Raw genomic sequence first — 22,231 nt, 5'->3', positions numbered from 1 at the left:
TGTTGAAGATCTCGAAGTGGCTTCTGACCAAAACCCAAGTGAGACCCTTAGGGTCCAGAGCCAGACAGTGTGTAGCGACGCACAGAGTAGCCCTCCCTCCTGCCCTAGCCTGCGTGACAGCTTGCAGAAGATGGGGTTGGAGGACCTAGACCTCGACTCTTGTGAAGTCTCAGACCACTGGAAGGCTCAGGTACTGCAACTGATCCACAGGTATGAGGATGTCTTTTCCAAGGGTAAGCTGGACTGTGGACTGGCAAAGGATTTTGTCCATCGCATCCATCTGTCTGACGACAGGCCGTTCAGACTTCCCTATCGGCGCGTCCCTCCAGGGCAGTACCACAAGTTGCGACAGGTGCTCACAGAGATGGAGGAGCGAGAGCTGATCCGCAAATCCAACAGTGAGTGGGCGTCCCCACTGGTACTGGTGTGGAAGAAGAATGGAGATCTCAGAATATGCGTGGACTACCGCTGGTTGAACGCACGCACAGTCAAGGATGCCCATCCCTTGCCCCACCAGTCAGACTGTCTGGCAGCCCTGGGAGGTAACGCAATTTTCAGTGCCATGGATCTCACCTCTGGCTTCTACAATATTGAGATGGCAGAGGAGGACAAAAAGCTAACGGCCTTCACAACACCAATGGGGCTCTACGAGTTTAACAGACTCCCCCAAGGCCTGTGCAACAGCCCGGCGAGCTTCATGCGTCTCATGATGGGCATATTTGGCGACCAGAATTTCCTAACCCTGCTGTGCTACCTGGACGACCTGCTTGTTTATGCACCCAATGAAGCAGAGGCTCTCAGGAGGTTGGAGATTGTGTTTAGCAGACTACGTGCCCATGGACTGAAGCTGGCCCCCAAAAAATGTCATCTGCTCCGAAGGAGTGTGAGATTTCTGGGCCATGTTGTGACTGAAGGCGGGGTTTCGACCGATCCTGACAAGGTTAAGGCGATCACCGCTATCTCAGAGGCTGATCTCATGATGGAGGACGGGGTTACGCCATCCCAGAAGAAGATAAAGTCGTTTCTGGGTATGGTAATGTATTACCAACACTTCATACAGGACTGTTCTAAGATTGCCAGACCCCTTTTTACCCTGACTGCCGCTCCTAAAGGAAAGAAAGTAAATGCCCGAGGTGCTGCTTCTTTCCGGAGGCTCAGCCCAAGTGATTGGAAGAAGGAGCATGTTGACTCGTTTGAACGCTTGAAGGCTGCACTCCTTGACTCCGTTGTGCTTGCTCACCCTGATTTCAACAAACCATTTATCTTGTCGACAGACGCTTCACAGGACGGCTTGGGTGCTGTGCTGTCACAAGTCCAAGAGGGCGAGAGTAAAGCACGTCCCGTTGCATTTGCCAGCAAGGCCCTCGCCCGTGCACAGAGAAACTATCCCGCCCATCGCCTTGAGTTTCTGGCGCTAAAGTGGTCTGTCTGTGACAAATTCAGCCACTGGTTGAAGGGGCATAGCTTTACCGTCTGGACAGACAATAACCCCCTAACATATATTCTCACGAAGCCCAAGCTTGATGCATGTGAACAGAGGTGGGTGTCAAAGCTGTCCCCCTACGACTTCAGCATCAAGTACATTCCTGGCAGTAAAAATGTCGTTGCAGATGCACTGAGCAGGCAGCCATTCGTTCACAACCGTGTTAGTCAGAGACTCATGACTGAACCCTATGCAACCCTGTTAGAGGAGTCGCAACAGGTCAAAGAAATCTCGGTTCAGGATGCATTCAGGCTCAGTGCCAACCACCAAAGTGTTGAGTGTTTGGCCCCTGCAGAGAGCCTAGGGTGTTGTTCCCTGACTAATGATGAAGTTTCCGCAGTCTTCGCAGGCCACGCTGAGTGGGACCAAGGCTCAAAACAGAGAGCAATCTCCTGGTTGACTCAAGAGCTAGATCGGTTTCCCTCACTAGGCCAGAACACCTTGTCTGCCTTCTCGCTCCAGGAGCTACAGGAGGAGCAGAGAGCAGATGTGACACTGTCTCAAGTCATTCCGTTCGTCGTACATGGTCGGCGTCCATCACGTAGAGAAAGAGCTCACCTGTCGCACAGAGCGCAAAAGACGATGAAACAGTGGGAAAAGTTGAAAGTGTTGGATGGTATCCTGTACAGAGTGAGCAAAGACCTGCTCACTGGCAAAAAGCGCCATCAGTACGTGACCCCATCCACATTAATCAGTCAAGTCCTGTCAGGTGTCCATGATGATGCTGGCCATCAGGGCCAAAGCAGAACTCTGTACCTAGCCAGGCAGAGATTTTTCTGGATCAACATGGAGCATGACATTCGCGAGCATGTCAAGTGCTGTAAACGTTGTGTTGTCAGCAAAACACTCGAGCCTGAGGGGAGGGCTCCTCTTGAAAGCATTAAAACTACCGGTCCTCTTGAGCTCGTCTGCATAGACTTCTGGTCCGCAGAGGATCACAGGGGCAAGAGTGTGGATGTTCTAGTAGTGACTGACCATTTCACCAAGATGGCCCATGCTTTCCAGTGCTCAGATCAGACGGCAAAACAAGTTGTGCGCCAGTTGTGGGACAGATATTTCTGTGTCTATGGCTTCCCTCAAAGGATCCATTCAGACCAGGGCGCCAATTTTGAGAGTGAGTTGATCCAAGAGCTGCTGCAAGTGGCCAGGGTGCAGAAGTCAAGAACGACACCTTACCACCCTATGGGTAACGGTCACACCGAAAGGTTTAACAGGACCTTGGGAAATATGATCAGAGCCCTACCTCCGAGGGAGAAGCACAAGTGGCCTCAGATGTTGCAGACATTGACCTTTGTCTATAACTGCACCGCTCATGAGTCCACTGGTTACGCACCGTTCTTCCTAATGTACGGGCGTATCCCCAGGTTACCAGTGGATGTCATGTTTCACAATGTTGCAAGGGACAATGATGTAACAGACTATGACAGTTATGTAAAAAGGATGAGAGATGACCTCAGAGAAGCACTCGCATTGGCCCAGACTAACACCGGAGCTAGTCAGCAGCATCAAGCAGACCTGTACAACAAAAAGCAGAAAGGTGTTGACATTGAGGAAGGAGATCGTGTCCTTTTGGCAAACAAGGGCGAACGGGGTCGTAGGAAGTTAGCTGATAGGTGGGAGTCGACCATCTACACTGTGATCTCCAAGAACCCCACATGCCACACGTATCGCATCAGGAACGTCAAGAGTGGACAGGAGAAAGTTGTCCATAGGAACTTGCTTTTGCAGGCTAATTTCCTGCCCATAGAGTCCGAGGGCGAACCAGAGATGTCTTTTGCCAGTGAATCAGAACTCGGCCAGGAGCAGAGTCAATCTGATGGAGAATCCCCTGTCGCTGATCCTGAGGACGATTGTACTGAACGCACAGCCCGTTGGGTGGCTCAGATGACGGATGACTGTGTCCCGGCTCCTAGAGGACCCCAAGAGTGTGACAGTATTGGAGACAGTGTCTGTGCGCAGTTGGATGATGAGGAGCATCAGGACAGTGACAGTGCCAGTAGTGAAGTAGCTGCTTACCCTGAAGTAGATGATGACAACAACAGCAGGGCTTGCACTACCCCAGTTGAGGAGGGAACACTACCAAGTATCAGTTACCCTGAAAGTCAGCCAGTCAGCGAGGTTGGGAGCCTCGTGAAACATGGTGGTGTACCCCCAAGTAATGCAGCAGGCCAGATCAGGACGAGAGTGGGTCGAATAGTGAAGCCTGTGAATAGGTTAATCCAGACTATGAAGCAAAGAAACCTACAAACAGGCAATGTAGTGAGCAGCTTTGCCAAGAACTTGTTTCTGTGAGGGCTACTTGTTTTATATGTTGGGTGATTTTCATGTCAGATGTTAACACCTATTTTGAGATTGTCTTCAGCTCAGAGTACTATTCATCATATAGTAGCTGTTACCGTGTTGTTTGTTCAGGATAGTGTATAAGGCACTTTCTCTTGCGAGTAAACATTAGGGGGTCTGGCCAACTTTCTTCTGTTTACTTTCCCCATGAGTTGGGAAACATATTTGTTGCACGTATCACCGGGTAGTGAATTTCCAGATCACTGACAGTTACGAATTGTTATATGTGACGCTCAGTTGCTCACCCTTACCTAACGGGTTTTGAGAAGTTCAGGGGGGAGTATGTAGCTGAGATATAATGTACGAATTGTGAACATTCTCAAAACTGTATTGTACATAGGTTATACTTTTTTATTGTGTGAACTTTATTTTTGTGGAACTAAGGTTCCGTGTGTTATTGTTGAAGTGGGACATTAATCAGTGTAACGCCACCTGCGGCCACATTGCGGGTGTGGGGTTTCCTAGCCAGAGCTGTACGGACTCCACACTGGGTGAGGAGAAGCCTGCTGCCGCTGTGTGACACTGATTTTGCTGCTGCACTCTGTTTTATAGGAATAAACCCTGTTTCCAGCCAGTCCGTGTCTGTTGTCACAACGCAGTCGACCATTTCACATCTGCTACACATAACACGCATAACATGCTGTAGTCCAAACCTACTATATGAGCCTCGCCTGTAACAGCCGAAGGCCACTTTTAACTCAATTCTAGTTTGAAAGCATTCTCTCATTCATTGCTGTCTGTCTTTATTTTTGTTTCTGTAATTCCTAATCATCCGCTTTAATGTATCTATGCAGTGAGATGCTAACGTGCTACTAAGGCGCTGTTTTTGTGCAAAATTCACTGAATGTAAGGTATTTGGCTGATAAAGTGTCTAAAAAAACCCCTCATTACAGTAAATGTAATAGCTTAGGTAGTGCTGCTTTCACCTTGTGAGTCTGTGTATGTTGTGTGTATGTTTGTGGACAAATTGTGGTTCTAATGACAAAGACCTACTTTTGAGGACTTTTGCGGGTGCTTGTGTGAATCTATTTGTGGACAGCTTTCGTTAGCATTACAAACGTGCATGATGCTGTCATGCATCTTTGTCACATTAGCTATCACATAGCCTGTTTTACCCAAGCAACTGTTTAGGGAATGAGCTGGACCATTCTTCAAGAAGGTTTGAAGTGACTTCAGAAGGAATTGCTAAAACAGTGGATCTCGTTACGTGCAAAACTATTGAATTCAGCTGACAAACTTTTCCATCCATGTCTGGATCTTTAATTTACTGTTTCCTTTTTTCTTTCTCTTGGATATCCAATACCGACGACTTCTCCTGCGACTGCCTGAGAGTCAGAGGGGGAAAGTTTCCATGCTGCCCCAGTGCTCACTCTTGGCAGGACAATGCCACAGTAGACTGAACTGTTTCCGTCTATCCACCTCTGCTATTAGAGCGCTCCCTCCTCTACCCTCGAATTCTCCCAGCTTTTACTGTCCCAAAATATACAATCTCTGCTTTGCTTTTGCTGTCTTTGTTCTGCTCTCTTTCACTCAGACACAGTACAAAGTGATAGTGATGTTAAAAAAGTACAATTTCAGTTATTGAATGACCATTGCTTTAAGAATGAATTGTAGCTATAGCAGCTACATGCACAACTGAGTATTAGTTACAATTGTTGCAAATACAAATGTGATAGGGTTTGTGTATGAGTGCTTTTGCGTGTGTGGGTGTGTCTACTGTAGCTAAAAATGCAAGACAGACAAGCAGCCACCGACCAAATCATGACTTATTTAAAATTGAATGATAAGCATAATCAGCTACATCTATTTTCCCAAAGAGCCAATTTTAAACAGTGATGAGAACAGTTGTGATATCCCAAACTCTGTATTAAAAAAGCAATAAAAAAAACAATATTTCAGTTTGTGTTCTTACAGCAGCCAGTGAAATTAGTTAATGAGCACTGCTCATAAAATTAAGGGACCACTCGATCATCGCAGTAGAACACAAAATCAATTAAACTCAAGCATGTCAATCTGTCCACTTAGGAAGCATAACTGACTATGAATCCATTTCAACTGCTCTGGTGCAAATAAAAGCATAGATGCATTGGGGATGCAACAAAGAGACAACAGTCAAAACGGGAGTGGTTTTGCAGTTGGTCATGGTCAAAAGCTACTGCTCTGTCTTTATCTCCCCTGACTGCACAGGCTCAGGAGTGTAAAGAAGATACTAGAAGATGGCCTATAGCAGGAGGTGATCTGGACAAAGGTGCGGATGGCCATTAACCCAGGAGCATGACTGATTTCTGCTCTTTTTGGTGAAGACTGGAGCAGCAATGCCAGAATCCTACAAAACTGCCTCCAGGAAGCTGCTGTCTCCATGAGGATGGTACGAGAGCTCATTGCCCTTTAGTGGGAACTGTGCTCACGACACAGCACGGTGCAGATTATCTTTCTCCAGAGAACACCAGAACTTTCAGGGCCACCACTGGCACTAGCACTGGCATCTTCAAAGTTGAGAACTAGCACATGACAGAAGTGAAAGAATCTGGAAACACTGCAGCGAATGTTAAGATGCCTGGAACATCATCATTCAGCATGGCCAGTTTGGCAGTGGGTTAGTAATGGTCTGAGGAGGCATATCTTTGGAGGGTCACACAGACCTCCATGTGCCAGCTAATGGTACCCTTACTGCTATTGGATTCTCAGACCCGCTGTCAGGAATATTTTTCACAAAGCTAGAACACAGATGCAGGATTGAGCCACAAGACTACTGTGAAATGTTCTCTGCTTTCAGCTACAATGGCAGAAAAATATGCAGGAATCACTGTAAACATATCTGGTATGAAATATCTAACCAGCCATTTTCTTATGATTATCAAATTCAGGATTGCATGGGGGTCATGTTGCTATGAGGCAACAATGCTTAACGCTGATCCACTGTGTTGACCTGAATTGTTTATTTAATTTAATTTATCTGAATTTTATTAGGAAATCTCAGTGATATTGATGTGAAAAAAGTAAAATGCAGGATATAGATAATGATATTTAATATAAAAACACCCACAAAATACAAACAAACAAATACCGACTAGTGGCATATCAAATAAAGATAAGATAAGATAACCGCATCCTTCTCCACATTCGTTACAGTGATTTTAAATTCAACAATTGCTATAAATATGCATAAGTTTTGATTTTTCTGCAAAATACTCTTAGTCCAAAGTGTATTAACACTGATGATTAATAAAATTATGATATAATTACTGAAAATAGTTATCACATGGCATTAGGATTCACTGCCCAGGTGATATTTGCATTGCGTTTATAAAGCAATGGCTAGCGCCCATTTGGTCATTGGCCCATTTATGTGAATGCTACTTTGAAGGACCAAAAGGATGCGCTGCCAACACCCAGATGCCAAACACGAGATCCCCAGAGGTGAGTGAGCCTGGCATAAGAAGGATTTTCAGTGATATGGTGTGGCTGTTTGATGAATACTTCCTCCTAGTTAATGTCTGTCATCTTTTTTATTCTTCAGATATCCAAGTGATGCATTGAGATTGAAACAATCTGTTATTTACTTTCAGTAGAAATACTGCTGTGTATAAATAATAAAACAACTACTAAATGAATTTGTAGGTTACCTGCACTCTGATAAGCTCTGTGTGAATGTATCCAGGGCCGGCCCGTGGCATAGGCCGTATAGGCAAATGCTAAGGGCGCCATCCAAAAAAAAAAAAGTTGGTACTATTATTTCTAAATACAAAAAATAATCCCACGTTAATTAAAATGTAAAGTAAAGCTTATTTAATAGAAATATTATTTGTTACAACATTACGCCCCCCCCCCCTCCCCACACGGTGCGCCCCCTCCCTTCCCGTATCATGGTTCCTTTTGGACGTCACCACATCAAAAAATCAACACAAGGTGTCAAAACGGCCAAAACTGTCAGGTGCCCAGGGAAGAAAAAAGAGAAAAGAAGAGGAGGAGAAATTTCGTTTTTTGGGTGTAATAGTAGATGAAAATTTGACGTGGAAATCTCATATTGAGTATATTAGAAAGAAGATGGTCAAAAGCATTTATATTTTGGGAAATTTAAGAGATTTATTAGATCATAAAACAATGCGCATTTTATATTTTTCATTGTTTTTCTCATATTTTAGTTACTGTGTTGAAGTTTGGGGGAATACATATGAGAATACTATAAAACCTCTAAACTTATTACAGAAGAAAGTGATACGAATGATTCATAACGTTAAATATAGAGAACATACAAATAAATTATTTATAAAATCAAAATTATTAAAATTAGGAGATTTAGTGAAATTACGGACACTATTAATTATGTTTAAGGCTAAAAATAATATTTTGCCCTTTAAGTTACAAAGAGTATTTTTAATGTGTTCAGGGGGAGAAGATAGCAGAAGGAAATTTTATTTTAAGCATCAGCTAGCTAGGACTGCACAAAGATTAATGAGTCCAACGGTTAGGGGTATACGACTGTGGAACTCTCTTCATTATAATTTAAAGAATTGTATAAGTTTACATTGTTTTAAAAAGTGTTACATTCTTAAAACGATAACTCAATATGAAGAATGTGAATGAAATTGGAGTTCATTGAAAATGGATCCATTATAATTTTTTGTTTTATTTATTTAATTTTATTTTTCTCCTTGTTACTATGTGGAGTGGTATATTTGTTGTTTGATTTGGGTTAGGACCGGAGAGAAATGTTAATATTAGTTTGTTCCCTGATTTTTGGTGCCCACTTGTAATATAAGTTGGAATGTAGATAGGGGGCGGGGTTTAATAAGAATATTTTGTTCTTCCTGCTCCTTTTCACACATGGTTGTAGTGCTTTATTGATAGAAAGTGTGGTTGGTTTGTTTGATCTGTTGTACCAAGTGTGAAAAAAATAAATAAATGAAATGAAATGAAATTTATTGTATTTCATATATTCATTTTTTATTTTTTGTATTCATTTATTTATTCATATATTTTTTTATCTTGTTAATTATTCTGATTGTGAATTTGCTTTCTTTAAGTAAAAAAAAAAAAGGTCAAAGACAAAGCTATTCGGTTTCTTGTGAGTACATACACTACACTGCCGATGTAGGGGGGCGCCACCTAAAATCTTGCCTAGGGCGCCAGATTGGTTAGGGCCGGTCCTGAATGTATCAATCTATTATTAGTTGAATCATGAATTTTAGAGCTTATAGAATTTAACCTATTTTAATGAACAATCCAGTGTCGTTATGCACAATAAGCAGCAGCCACTGCATTCTGGCATTCAAGCTTATGTTTTTAAAGCAACCGTCGCACCTCAGGCTCATCAGCATAATGGCTCCCTGCTACAGCGTCGTATCAGCTGTCAGATGAACCAGTTCCAAAGAAACAAACAAGTAAACAAGCAATGAACTCAGCAGCAGCAATTATTTACATTTCTTACAGAAAAAAAACAAAATGAAACTGGACATCTAGTGGCATTATAGGACGCTCTGAAATAGTGCAACAAAATGCCTCATACACTGACGCAACTCTATAATAATAAAAGCCTTCCACACACACACAGACACACACACATCCACTCCATGACATCTTAACTGATGGAAACTCCCCTCCCAAGCACAGTGTGGATTGTCAGTGAGGTCCATTTCCTGCCAGGTCTGAACCAGCTGAGCCACAGACTCATGTTCCACTCAGGGGGTCTTCAATCATCTTTACCCTTGGTGCAGGCACATCGTGTTGTAAGAAGAGACAACAAATGTGGAGTCTGAAGCAAAGATAAGAAGATGCAGAGATGGGAGGAGGTCTCCCTCTGCTGATGCCTAATCATATATGTCCTGAGAATATACTCAAAATCTTCTTCTTCTTCTATCAACTGCTCCCTTTAGGGGTCGCCAGAACAGTCATTTTTTGCACATGAACAAACCATTGCAGGCTTTGTCTTTCTTTCCTTTCTGTCCAAACTGCTCAACCCGACTGTTTCTCTGATATACTAATTTCTCAATATGCTCACAACAATGACATTCTCAAAAATGAAACCGAATGCGTGACAAAGTAATTGAATCTTTTCAGTGCTTTTTTTTTTTTTTTTAGCTGCATAACAGTCCTGTATAACATGGGGATCTTTTAGTTTATTATTCAATAAGCTGAAACAAGGAGCACACATATCATACAGCTCACTAACACCCTAGCATCACAGGAAGGTAGTATATCCAATGCGCTTGCGCATTGCCAATGTTCCCGGAAGCACATCCCTGCACGTGTAGGATTTGACAACCTTGAAAAACTATAAAGTAACTATCAGCGTATGTCTGTCAGTAAGAATTTCTAGGGATGCCAGTAACACGACTGCTGTGAGTATCAAGTGTTTTGTTTAAATAAGAAGCCTCAGTTTTACTCGTGGATACATTGCTAGTCATCTTTTCTGGCAGTTTAACCTAAGAAAGCAAGCTATTGCTAGCATGTCTCCCAGCTGACCTGTATGCACTCTGTCCTGAATGCAGTCGGATTAGTCCACGTTGCTGTCAATAACTGTCAGTGTATTTTAGACTGCAAGTTATGTGCTCACTGTGAATTTCAGATAACTAAGCAACAAGAACTTAGCGGGCGCTAGCCTGCTATGCTAAAAACAAACGGCATAACATGATGTTGGAGTTGTTGTGCAGTCACTTTGCAGGTTGGTGAAATTGCAGCAACTAATCTGCCGCAATATTAAATCATCGTAGGGGTAATGTGACTGTTTACGAGGTTTAACCCACGCTTATTAATACAGGGTGCTGTTATTAGTGCACCGTAGACATTGCACGGGAAATGTGTAGCTTGTATTGCTGAGCTACGTAAATACAAACGATCTTGCCTAATGGGGGACCACCGCTAAACAGAAACATCATAAACACATTTTTTCTATTTGCTCAAGATCCAATAAAATGCTACACTGCTAATATTTGATCATTTAGGTTTGGAGACTTGGATTTGTCTGTTTTTCCAAGTTTCATGGAGAAGTTATTATAAAGCGTGGCAGTGCAAAACAAACTCTGTGTGTGTGTATTTAATAAAAGATTGTTTCAGTGTCTCATATTCCTTTGAGTCTCCCCCATTTACCGGCTGCATTTGTTTGTGTCTGGAGGAAGACACATCTTTGACCTCACATCCTTAGGTATAGACCAGGAGTGCTAAACATAAAGCCCCGATCCTGCCTGCTGGATTAACTGTATTTTTATAAGTTTTACAGCTTTTCCTGCTGATGACAACCTCCCCCATAGCCATTCATACTATACCGAATCAATGTAAGCAATAAAACAGTTAAATGACAGAAAAGCTCCGTTAAAACAAGAAAATTTCAAACATCGACAGTACTTTTTTAAGTTTTATAAATAGGGACAGTTTGGGCAGTGAGCTGCCAGAACTTTTCTGTAATCTTTCACATTTTTCATGTAGAAAAACTGCAATGTGCTGTCGAAAATGCACTTCTTTATTTTATATTAAGATATCTCAGGGATTAAATGTGTAGGGAAATCTGTTTACACTGATAATAAACTGAGTTTTATTCGGCCAGCTTAAGATCAAAGTGGACCTTTTGTGGCCCTCGATGTAAAATATATTTGACATCCCCGGTCAAGACCTCTGTAGTTCAATGCTCTTGATTTCAGACAAAGTTATTCTTGCCCATCCTTATTTCTATTTGTTTTTTCAATTTGTCTTAACTAAGTAAAAGGAAAGATGCGCTACCTGCTTATATGGCAGTGAGTAAAATCTCCAAAGAAATTCCGTTCTACGCATTTGTGTGAGCTGAAAGTTTAAGGAACTGTTCCAGATATTTTTAGTAGAAAAGGGAACCCTCTTGGTGCTGGACTGACCTCAGCTGCTTATCTTAAATCAAACAAAGATTAATGACATAATTTTACTTGATTATCTAGGTAGCAGTTATTGTGCTTTTCTTTTAGACAATATTATAGGATTTATGGGAACGATATCAAGGATAATAAGAGCCAGCCTGTGCATATCTCCTCAGATATCCTCTCTACCAGCTGGGCAATCCCCAGCTGAGGATCTTCAGACCTAGCTGGTTTCTGACCCTGGTGAGGCCGGGAAAAGAGCAGCCTCAAGACACTGTCCAGTTTCACATCCCAATGGAGTAAGTCTTTGATTATAAACGTTAATATGAATGAGTTCATTACCATACACCTTTATTTATCACACCGTTCTCAGGTAAATTGATTTTGCAGCACATAATACTTGGAGAAACGTTTACTATGCACGGATTAGTGAGTCTGTATTTATTCTCAAGGTTGCCTCAAGTTTAGACATGGTTATTTGTCCATAAAATATAAAAGTGTGGTTTGCAGTCCATTTTTTGTTTAAGCTAATGGATGCCTATTATTCTTTGAGTAGGAAAACATAAAGGTGATTGCTGGAAAACTAAATTACAGTCTCTCGTGTGTTATATTCTTCTCTATTTTAACCTCCTAGGACCTGGCGTCCACTATTTTGGGTTATTTAGACCAAAATACTAAATTTTGCTCTACAGGGCCTGATATCCACTTACGAGGACATTAAACTGCTACTGTCCTATCAAAATTTTAAACGAATTTCCTGATATGTGGCTCTTATTTTTCTTAAAAACAAAAATAAGGTAAAAAAAAAAATCTGGTAATTCTTTGTTTTTTACATTCATCGGGCCCCAATATTCCCAAATATCAAAGAGAACTTAAAAATGCATGCCATGGAAGAGTTCAGGTCTTAGGAGGTTAAATGTGTTTGTGACCCAACATCAGTTCACTGAGGCTGAAAATTGTCTTTTAGTTTACATTTAGGTATTATGCTACTCTTTTCCCTGATGTAAATAACAAAGACCTCACAATGTCTCAGCTCACACCCCCCTTTCCCCCAGCCCTAAAAAAAAAAATCAACAAAACTCAATATTTTATTTGTCATTCACTTACTGCATGCATACTTGATTCATTTCAGCTCCGTGTGAGACTCAGGGAAACACTGCTAATATGACTCAATGTGTAAAACAGCCAGTAAATCCCACGCTTAACTTCCTGTTAATACTACTTTATTTAAATGCATAGTTACTTTTTCAAGCAAATTGTCTTTTATAATCACCAGCACTGGCCTCTAATCACCTCTTTCTGAACTGTAAATGAAAAGTCCTGAAAAGTCTTTTGGGAGAGATTTGAGTATTTCCTAACATATTAATTTAACAGATCTCACGATAGAGCTTGTTGTACATAATTATTATAACTTATATATCAGATATAATGCCTCTGATCTAAAATACTTTTACGTCAGTGGAATATTTCATTTATAGTTTTATTGCCACAGTGTTTTTTTTTTTCCTGTCTTTTTCCACGGCGCCATAAATTACATACTAGTCCATTTGCTTATCGTTTGAAGTCTGCGTATTGTTCCAGTTGTAAATTTGTACACACATTAATCAAAAATCACAAATGCTTACTTGTACATACTGGCCCTTTGTAAGCATTCACTCTATCTATCTCTCTCTGTTTAAGTACAAGCTGTTCAGCCCTAGAGCAGATTTCCTTGGATTGAGGATCCTTTTTTCTTTTTTTTCTTTCTCCATATGCGATTGATAATGAACACAAAACAAATGAGTAAGAGTGGTCAAGTGACTAATCCAAGAAGAGAACAAAACAAAACTACACTAAACTTAAAAAAGATATAATGAACATAAAATAAACTTTAAAAAGACCCAATCATTTTTTGCCCTGTATAGGCTGTAAATTTATTTTAGAGTTTAGACTATAGTAGTTTCAGTTGAACGTATGGTACAATGAACATATGTTTTGCATTTAGTCTGCAGTAATTTATTTTTACTGCCACAGTAACGGTCTTGCGGGACCAGTAATATGTCCCTGATGTTTGATATTGTGGCCACCAGGTGGTGTGACAGGCTCAAAAACAGAAAACGGAGGCCTCAGTCTTCCACAGTGTAGATAGTGTGTACCACCTCATGATTATCCTCTAATGAGCTTAGTTGCAACAATGACTTGTGACAGGCCGTCATTTCACTCTCACATGGAGAGTGACGCATGAGGTGAGGTCAAAAGTACTTTTATTTGGCTTTGAACTGGGGCATTTGAATCAGTTTGTACACATCGAGTCTTCACCATTAGTCTCTCAGAGAAGCTGCATCAACAGTGAGACAGAAAGGGAAGGCAAAACTAATCTTGTCTGTGTAGATACGATGTTCTTATTTTGTCAAGTTTCTGCTGTATCTACTGCGTCACTAAACGTGACAGGAGGTCCAGTCATCACTTAATAGTGACAAGCTGATTTTGACTACCGCTACAAGCCAAGGTCACTGAGGTTACCAGCACTCCTGAGGCAATGAGAAGCCCAGAACCCACACTGGGGAGAAAAATTGAAGTTTGAGGCAGATCATCTATGTGTCTCTGGTGGGGTTTAGACCATAATCTGTTCATCCAGGTGCCTGGCCTCCCACTCTGATTCTTGCCTCTTCTCTGCCAAACTCCTAGGGTGCTTATGTAATTGTGTGTCTTTGTGTGTGTGTGTGTGTGTGTGTGTGTGTGTGTGTGTGTGTGTGTGTGTGTGTGTGTGTGTGTTTTTCTGTATATACTTGTAAGTGTGAGTCCGTTTGTGCGAATGGTGTGTTTCTTTGTGTATATATGCACAAAACTGGGTAAGTGCAGGGTGCGTGTGTGTTTATAAGGGTGTGTAAGGTGTTCTGTTTTTTTCCTCACAGTCTTTGATGCTTGCGAGAGGTGCATGGCTGATTGATATGCTGCTGGGGCCTCAGTGTGTGCTTGGAAACACTGTTATTTTTTTCACTTTTCTTAACAACATCGTAGTAAATGGACCCACACAGAGAGACAATGACAAATGTCACTCCCACTCCCAGTTTATTGATAAGTCTGAGTCACTGTGGCAGTGAAAGCTGTTGTAGTTATGATTCTCAAGTGTAGGCGGTGTAAGCGTGGGTAAATTTTAGAGCCGAGCAGCTGTTAATGAGAACTGGTAACTGTTGGCGTTCTCAAGAGAATAACACAAGGTGGCCTTTATCTTGCTGACACCTGGGAGCTAGATATCCATAGTTGTTTGTCTTGCTCTCTTTTGCTTTTCTCTAGTTTTCGTACTTTTTGGCAGTATCACTCACTTTCTGGCATGTCTTCCTCCATCCTTTCCCTCTGTCCCACCCTGGGCCTGCTGTTTATTGTGCTTTTCTTAAGCACTTTGCTATGTGTCCAAAATCAATCCTCCTTTGACACTTGTTTTTTGAGACACCTGGGCTGTGTTCTCTGGAAATTCTCTTTCTACCTGCCAGAGGGAGGTATTTGTTGGTCTTTTTGATTGTTCTCAAACCTTTTGTGCTATGTAAGTATTTCCCCTCTGTTCTATAACATCATCAAATTTCTAGGCTCACACCCACGCACACCTTCTTGTACCTCACCTGGCATGGCGAGAGGCCAGTACACTCTCTCTCACACACATGCACACAAAGAAAAGAGCATGCCATTGAACTTTCAGTTGAGTCTGCTACACAGTCACATTTCATGCTATGCAGACTAATAACTATGAAACCAGACCATGCTGTGGTTTCTCACTCTAATCAGACTTGAGCGAACTGACCCTGTAGTACTGCACCTCACGATTTCTTTTGCCAATGGTTCAGTTCCTGGACCTAACAGCGTTGGAGTCACCAATATATCTGGTCACCTCTTCAACGTAATAAGCACACGTTTGAAACTGTGCCATTTTTTTTTTCATGCTTGTAAACCCAAGTTAATGTCATATTAAGTCATTTAGCCTGTAGATTTGTGATGTAAACTCTATTGACCTGTTTCTCGGTAAGAACTTTTGTGACTTTCAATGACCGGCTCTTTGATCTATTTTTGTTCTATTGTCAGGCTGCAGGGCAAATAAAAAAACTCTAATCCTTCACACGCTGCTTTTATGCTCTCAACTTCTCAACTGTCTCTTTTCTCCTCAAGTCTCGGGTTCCTTGGCAGCTTTCCCTCTAAACAAAGTCGGCTACTATGATCTTGATACTTAGTGTTTAGCACTTTATGTGTGTGTGTATTGTCTCTGAAGATGGGAGGGTTAAAGTAGAGACTGTACGTATCTCAACCTAAAATTGACAATGGGCAGGTCAACAATGTGGAGCGGCTTTCATTTGCCTTTCATCTGTGCAAAAGATACTCTCCTGTTTCATTCTCACCGCTAAACCACTTTGACGCAGTGCACTTTGATGTTCATGTGTGCATGTATGAGTATGTATGGGCTGTGTAGTGTACCTTCGATGTTTAAACTATTGTGTGTGTATATAAAGGCCTTATTAATTTAAGCTAGTTTAATGTTTCCCTGACATTCACCATAAAAGTGTGCTGTTTGTCTTTATTAAGGCATTTTTCTTCAGTGTATAATCCATGTATTATTTCTTGTAAGACCACCACCCCCCCCAAAAAAAAACCAAAAAAAAAAAAAAAAACCTGTTAGATTCACAGTTGATGCAAGAGCAATTCAGACAGCAAACAACCAGTGCCTGAGATTTCTTTCCCTAACTCGTCAATAATTCTTTCCATTGGGTTCTGGTGCAGAACCAGTTCTCCTTGATTCTGATCCTCTGGACTGAACGTTTAATAGTTTTACTATGTAAAGCTCGGATATTATCAAGTCATGGTGGATGGAGTCTGTGGGCTGTATCGGCTGGTCATTAGTGACTTTCTTGATGTAACCCCTCCCAGAACCATTAACGTCAGTGGTTCGAATAATGTCTCTGTGGTAGCTTTGTTTTTACTACCACCAGTCTTCTTTTTTTGTTTGTTTTGTTTTGTTCTTGGTGAATAAAAATAATGATGAAATACATGAACTGGTTCTACACTGGGTGCCACATCGGGGTCGAGAGGGTTATATGTGATCATAAAAAGCCTAATGGCTCCTGATGAGATCATAAAGGAAGGGCAATTTTTAAACTGTAATGTGTGTCTGTTACTTGTAAGCTGTAAACCAAAAAGACTATGAGCAGCCAAATATTTAATGCAGCTCTTTTTTTTCTTTTTTCTTCGTCAAACAAGGGGCCAATTAAATGTCTTTTAGTAGTTTCTGAACAAAGTAATCTTTCTATGGTTGTGACAGCAAAATCAAGCTTATACAAAGTGATGTTTATCTTAAAAAAAAGGAAATAAAGCACTATAATATACTTTCCTACTCTAACCTTTGTAGGCCACAAGCCTAATTCAACCCTTCACACAGCGCTTTGCTCCTAGACATTTGGGTTTGGTCTCAATCACAGACCTCCAGATTAGCAGATGACCTACTCTTCCTCTTGAGCCAAGAGCAATGCCATATTCTTACAATGTAATGTTTTTAGAGTGGAATCAAAATCAGTTGGTACATTTTTGTGTTCATAATTCCATCAATTTTGACAAGATCCCCAACTACACTTTGTCTTACGGATGACGATCATTTGAGCCACAAATTTTTATTTTGGATTCATCGTTCTGTAAGACTTTCAGGCATTGATTTGTTTTTGTTTTTTTAAAGATAATTTGGCATGCTTCAGACTTTTCGACCTGTTTTGATATCCTTTAGAATGGCTTCTTGACAGTCACCCTTCCATTTAGACTATGATGATAATGCATCTATTATTACTTAAATTAACAGGTTGCGGATCAATGGAAAGGCCGTTCATCTGCTGTAGACAGAGTATAAGTTGCTAAGTTTGCTAAGTTGTCTGTGTAGACCCAACACTGGCCCATCCCTGACTAAGGTGCCTCTTTTGCGATTGAGTGATTCATATGTAAGTATTAAGTAGCTTAACAAACAACGAATATTCCTCTGAAAAAAATAAAGTACTGGAGTGAAAAAGCAGCCAATGTCCAGAAAAACACTTTGAAAGACTTTGGGAAAGCCTGGAAAACTATTGCTCAAGACTGTTTTAAAAAACTGCAAGATGCTCAGAAACAAAATATAAAGAAATGGGGCTGGTTTAAGACTTTTGCACGGTACTATAGTGGAACTTAATACTTGACATATGAATCACCATGACTAGGGATGGGTACCGGTTAGGGCTGCTCAATTAATCGAATTTTAATCATGATTACGATCTGGGCTTTCAACGATCATTAAAAATGACTGAGCCGATTATTAGCACCTCCCTCGTGCTTTACTCTCGCGCTGCTCCGTGTGGCAAATCGAGCGCACCTCTCCGCATTTCGAACAGCGTCACAACAATTAAGAGGACCCGAGGGAAGCTCGGAAAGCTAAGCAGAAGTTATTTGGAGAGGAGAGTGACTGCCGTTGGTTGAAAAGAGAGGTAAAAAAAAACTTCAGTGGTGTGGAAACATTATGGGTTCGCGGAGTCAGATGTGTCAAGTAGACATAGTTTGTAAACTTTGCTACGGTGTCGTAGCTGCACCACAGAGCAACACTGCAAAGTTCACTAAACTTAGATGTTTACATTTTTCATTTATTTTTTATATTGCAAACATATTATAATTTTTTAAAGTCATTATTCAATACATTGTTATTGTTAACCCTTTAAAGCCTGTCAGAGCAGCACGCTCCGTTTTGTGTAACTATGTTTAAATCCCTGTAGAACCTGAACCATGTAAGCTAGCGCAATAATTATTTTGCATATGAAACTTACATCTCATGCCATCAGCTTGTCCTCGGTCACGGTTTCCTTCCATAAAAAGCGCTTGCAGGAACAAAAACATAATATTCCAGAAACACGCTTTGCCGATCCGATCAGCTGTTCGTAACACTTCCCACAGTGAAACAGACGTCAGCGCAAACTATCGCACGTCACTTCCTGCCCGAAACAGGAAGTGACGTCATTTCGCGGAAAATTTAGTTTTTTACTTGTAGGCCTTAAAAGCCTATACTGGTGTTTTTATAAGTCATGTTTGACTTTTCTGAATAGTTTCTGGGATGCTTAGAACTCGAATTGCACTGCTGGAAATAGTTTATTTTGATGCACATGCTGTTTTCTTTGCATCATAGGATTGTTTTTTTTGTTTTTCCTGCAGTGTATATAAAAATTGCTATATCTCCAAAATAAAACTATGAAGACACTCAAAATAAATTTCCTGCTGTTGTAAACTATTTTTTGCAACTTTTTTGTATTTAAAGTTTTGAGGGATAAACCTCTTAAATTTCTCCAAGTAGAAATATATGTAAAAAAAAAAACCAAAATGATTTTACATTTTTTTGTAGTTTATTGCACTTTTTTGCAATTAATGTAGTTACTGTGGACTTAATGAATACATATTATTAAAATATGGGCTATAACAGTTGTATTGATGTATAGCAACTTGAAATGCTCCCACAAATGGCACTACAACATGTAAAAAAATAATATAAGCTCTGGCGGACTTGGTTCTATAGTAGGTCTTAAAGGGTTAAATAAATATCGTCAAATAATCGAGATCTCAATTTCAGTGAAAATAATCGTGATTATCATTTTTGCCATAATCGAGCAGCCCTAGTACCGGTATCTGGTGCCATGATGGCACCGATTCTGACATAAACGGTAGTAACCAGACCGAAAAACAGCGCACATTTCGGTGCTTTTTTTCCCTGAGATGTGATACACACAGGCGAAGTGGTCAAAAGTCTGGCTGTACTTCACAGCAAAATATGCAAACTCAGCAGCCTGCAACAAGTGCTTTAAGCTGATACTGTGATACTGTCAAAGGAGGTAACACCTCGAATCCGATGAAACACCTGGCGACGCATAGCGTTTTTTTTAAAGCCGAAAAATGCGCCGTATTTGATAGCTTGCTGCGAGACCTCACACCGAGCGCATCTACTGCGGGTGTGGTGCCTGTTATCGGACCCGCAGTTAGCAACATCCCCCAAAAACCCGAAGAGGAGAGTCCTGGCCCCTAGCCCTGCCAGTGTAGCAGAAATGATGACGGATGATGATGCAGCAGCAGCCGTTCTTCTCTGCGTGAGTAGCTTAATGTTGTTCGTGTGTAATTTACGTTGAGTAGACTAACCACGTTATTAAATTAATGCATGTAAGGTGAACTAGCAAACACCGTCATAGTTACATGCGGCTGTCTTCTTGTTTGATGGCAGATGCTCCCTTCACCCTGGCCAAAAAGGCTAAAATGACCAAAGAAAAAGTGGAAAACAGTTAAACATGAGAGGTTTTTGGACAAAGTTTGTGTTTTTTCCATTGTTTAAGCACTGCGTCCAGCCAAGAGTGATACCATATATGCCCTATAGCTGCAGAAAAGGCTAACATTGTTATCTTTTTACAAAAAAAACAGCTGAACATGAGAGGTTTTTGGACCAATTTTGTGTTCTCCATTCTTTAAGCACCGGTTTGAGCACCGTTTAAGCACCGGCACCGTTTCAAAAGTACCGATTTGGCACCGGTACCGGATAAAACCTAAACGATACCCATCCCTAACCATGACCCTTCAATATAAAGGCAAATTGAAGGGACTCTTATTGTGAATTGATGCTATATAAGTAGAACTGAATTGAATTCAACTTGGGTACCAGGTTGTCATAGCTTATTACAGAAAATTGAGATTTTGTTGACACATTAAGGATAGCAGTTCTAATGGGAGTTTTTCAGTATTGTCATACACTGTCAAAGCCACCTCTTGCTCTTTTTCAAATGTGTCCTTTCACCTACTTCTTTCATGCTTTCAGAGCACAGGTGTAAATTGACTACCTAAAACCAGTGGATGTGATACTGATAATCTTTTTGGCTCTATGCGAGTTAGCCCACATTTCAGAATAGGAACGATCCAGAAGCTTGTAGATTCTTTGCAAGTGAGAGATTACATCTGAAAGCAACTGCAAGTAGGTTAATCTGCAGATTGATGAATCTGCTTTATTGTCGCACATAAACAATCGTGTCACAGCCAGACAGAGCAAAAGCTTCAAAAGCTTTACCTCGTTTATGTCATCCTGCTTCCAGCCCTTCTTTCTTTAACACTGCATGATATTAGATCAAGGTCCCTTGTCTCCCTTTACACTCCCCCTTTAACAATGCAGAACAATATAACTTTTTTAAACTGTTTTCTGACAATGAAGCTAGTGTTCCTGAATTAAACCTGCTTGGCAACAACGGACCATAATTGAACCTAATCCATCGTCTGCGTCATCTGATGCCCTTCTAGGTTTTGTGTTTGGAGTTCTTTCATCGTCTTGGCTGAGGAATCTTTGTAGCATGAGTGTTTGCGTATAAATATATACCAGTTGCTGAGGAACGATGCCGTTAGCCTTAGCAGTTGCTGGAGACAGGTTTTCATTCTTCCTGAGAGGCAGAAGTGCGAAAGGTTAGCTTGTGGAGTCAGATGGGTGTTTATACTGGGATGATGATCAGATGCTGCCTGCATCGCTGCTGGAGACGCCACGCCCTTTGTCTAAGTTTAGCCTTGTTTATGTGCACACTTAACTTGACATTTTCTCCTCAGCTTTCAGCCCAAGGCTTTCTTTCAGATTGGGTCCTGGTTTGTAGCTGAGATGGGAGTTATGTATTGACTCAGGTCACAGGAAAAACAGCTATCTCATGCAACCCCTGTCAAGTGTGTGTATGAATTTAGAGTACTGTATAAAAATGCAAAGCAGTTAGATATACAACTAATGCCATAAAGTGATTTTATTTATCAGTTAACTCCACACAATACACAATGAACAGAAAAAACACAACCTCATCAGTTTTTGTCTGCTTGTGGTTACAAATGAGTGCCAAAAACTTGGATAACAGTTTTTCTGTTTGTTTGTTTGTTTGTTTGTTTGTTTGTTTGTTTTGGTACATGAAGTGACTAATGTCAAATAAACAAACTCATGTTGGTGCTTGATATGTCACATTTCTGCCGATCAGTCCACATAAACAGGTACCCTCATTACTTCAGCATGGCTGTTTCACAGCGAGCTTCGGTTTCAATTTAGGTTCTGTTCATTTGCTCTTTTCCACAATGGCCAGTTAAAGCATTTAGGGCTTTAAGAAGCAAACACAGAAAAAAATAATAAGAGATGGCCCAAACACATGGTGGGACAACCATTTGTTTACACTAATCACAGCAATTTGTGTATGAATGGTTACAGTTAGCAAAAGGTGATACAACACACAAAGCAACTGAGGTCAAATTAAAGATGTGATTATTAAAAAAGAAAAGAAATGGTAGTGTATAAAAAGTAAACGGAAAAATATCCACCGTTTCACGATTTTACATGTTGTCTTTGCACTAGTTTTAATTAAATATTCAATTTGAATGATTTTCGAGTCATTGCAAATTTTTTTTATTTTTAATATTTCCATTTTACATGTATCACAACTTTTTTGCAAAGAGTTATAGTTTGGAAGACAGTTGTTGCAAAGTACATAACATAATACAAACATGAATCGCGGTTTGTAAATATACACTAGAAACTTTAGCTCTAACCCCCCAAAAACAGAAATTTATATAA

General features: G+C 40.8%; 1 protein-coding gene across 1 annotated transcript in view; it reads left to right on the top strand.

Annotated features, from left to right (window-relative positions):
• The first annotated feature begins 10,062 nt into the window (after nucleotides 1-10,062).
• mrpl23 (mitochondrial ribosomal protein L23) overlaps nucleotides 10,063-22,231 on the top strand; it is a 49,915-nt gene continuing 37,746 nt past the window's right edge. The window contains exons 1-2 of the mRNA XM_085359053.1: nucleotides 10,063-10,164; nucleotides 11,823-11,945. Coding sequence (XP_085215179.1) covers nucleotides 10,145-10,164; nucleotides 11,823-11,945 — 143 coding nt within the window. The 5' untranslated portion in view covers nucleotides 10,063-10,144. The remainder of the gene's footprint in view (nucleotides 10,165-11,822; nucleotides 11,946-22,231) is intronic.

Source organism: Diplotaxodon limnothrissa, linkage group LG7 (assembly GCF_057381915.1).
Source record: "Diplotaxodon limnothrissa isolate DT_005_m linkage group LG7, D_limnothrissa_male_GT1.1, whole genome shotgun sequence".
Lineage (NCBI taxonomy): Eukaryota > Metazoa > Chordata > Actinopteri > Cichliformes > Cichlidae > Diplotaxodon > Diplotaxodon limnothrissa.
The sequence above is the reverse complement of the archived record's forward strand: the minus strand, read 5'-3'. Positions and strand labels throughout refer to the sequence as shown.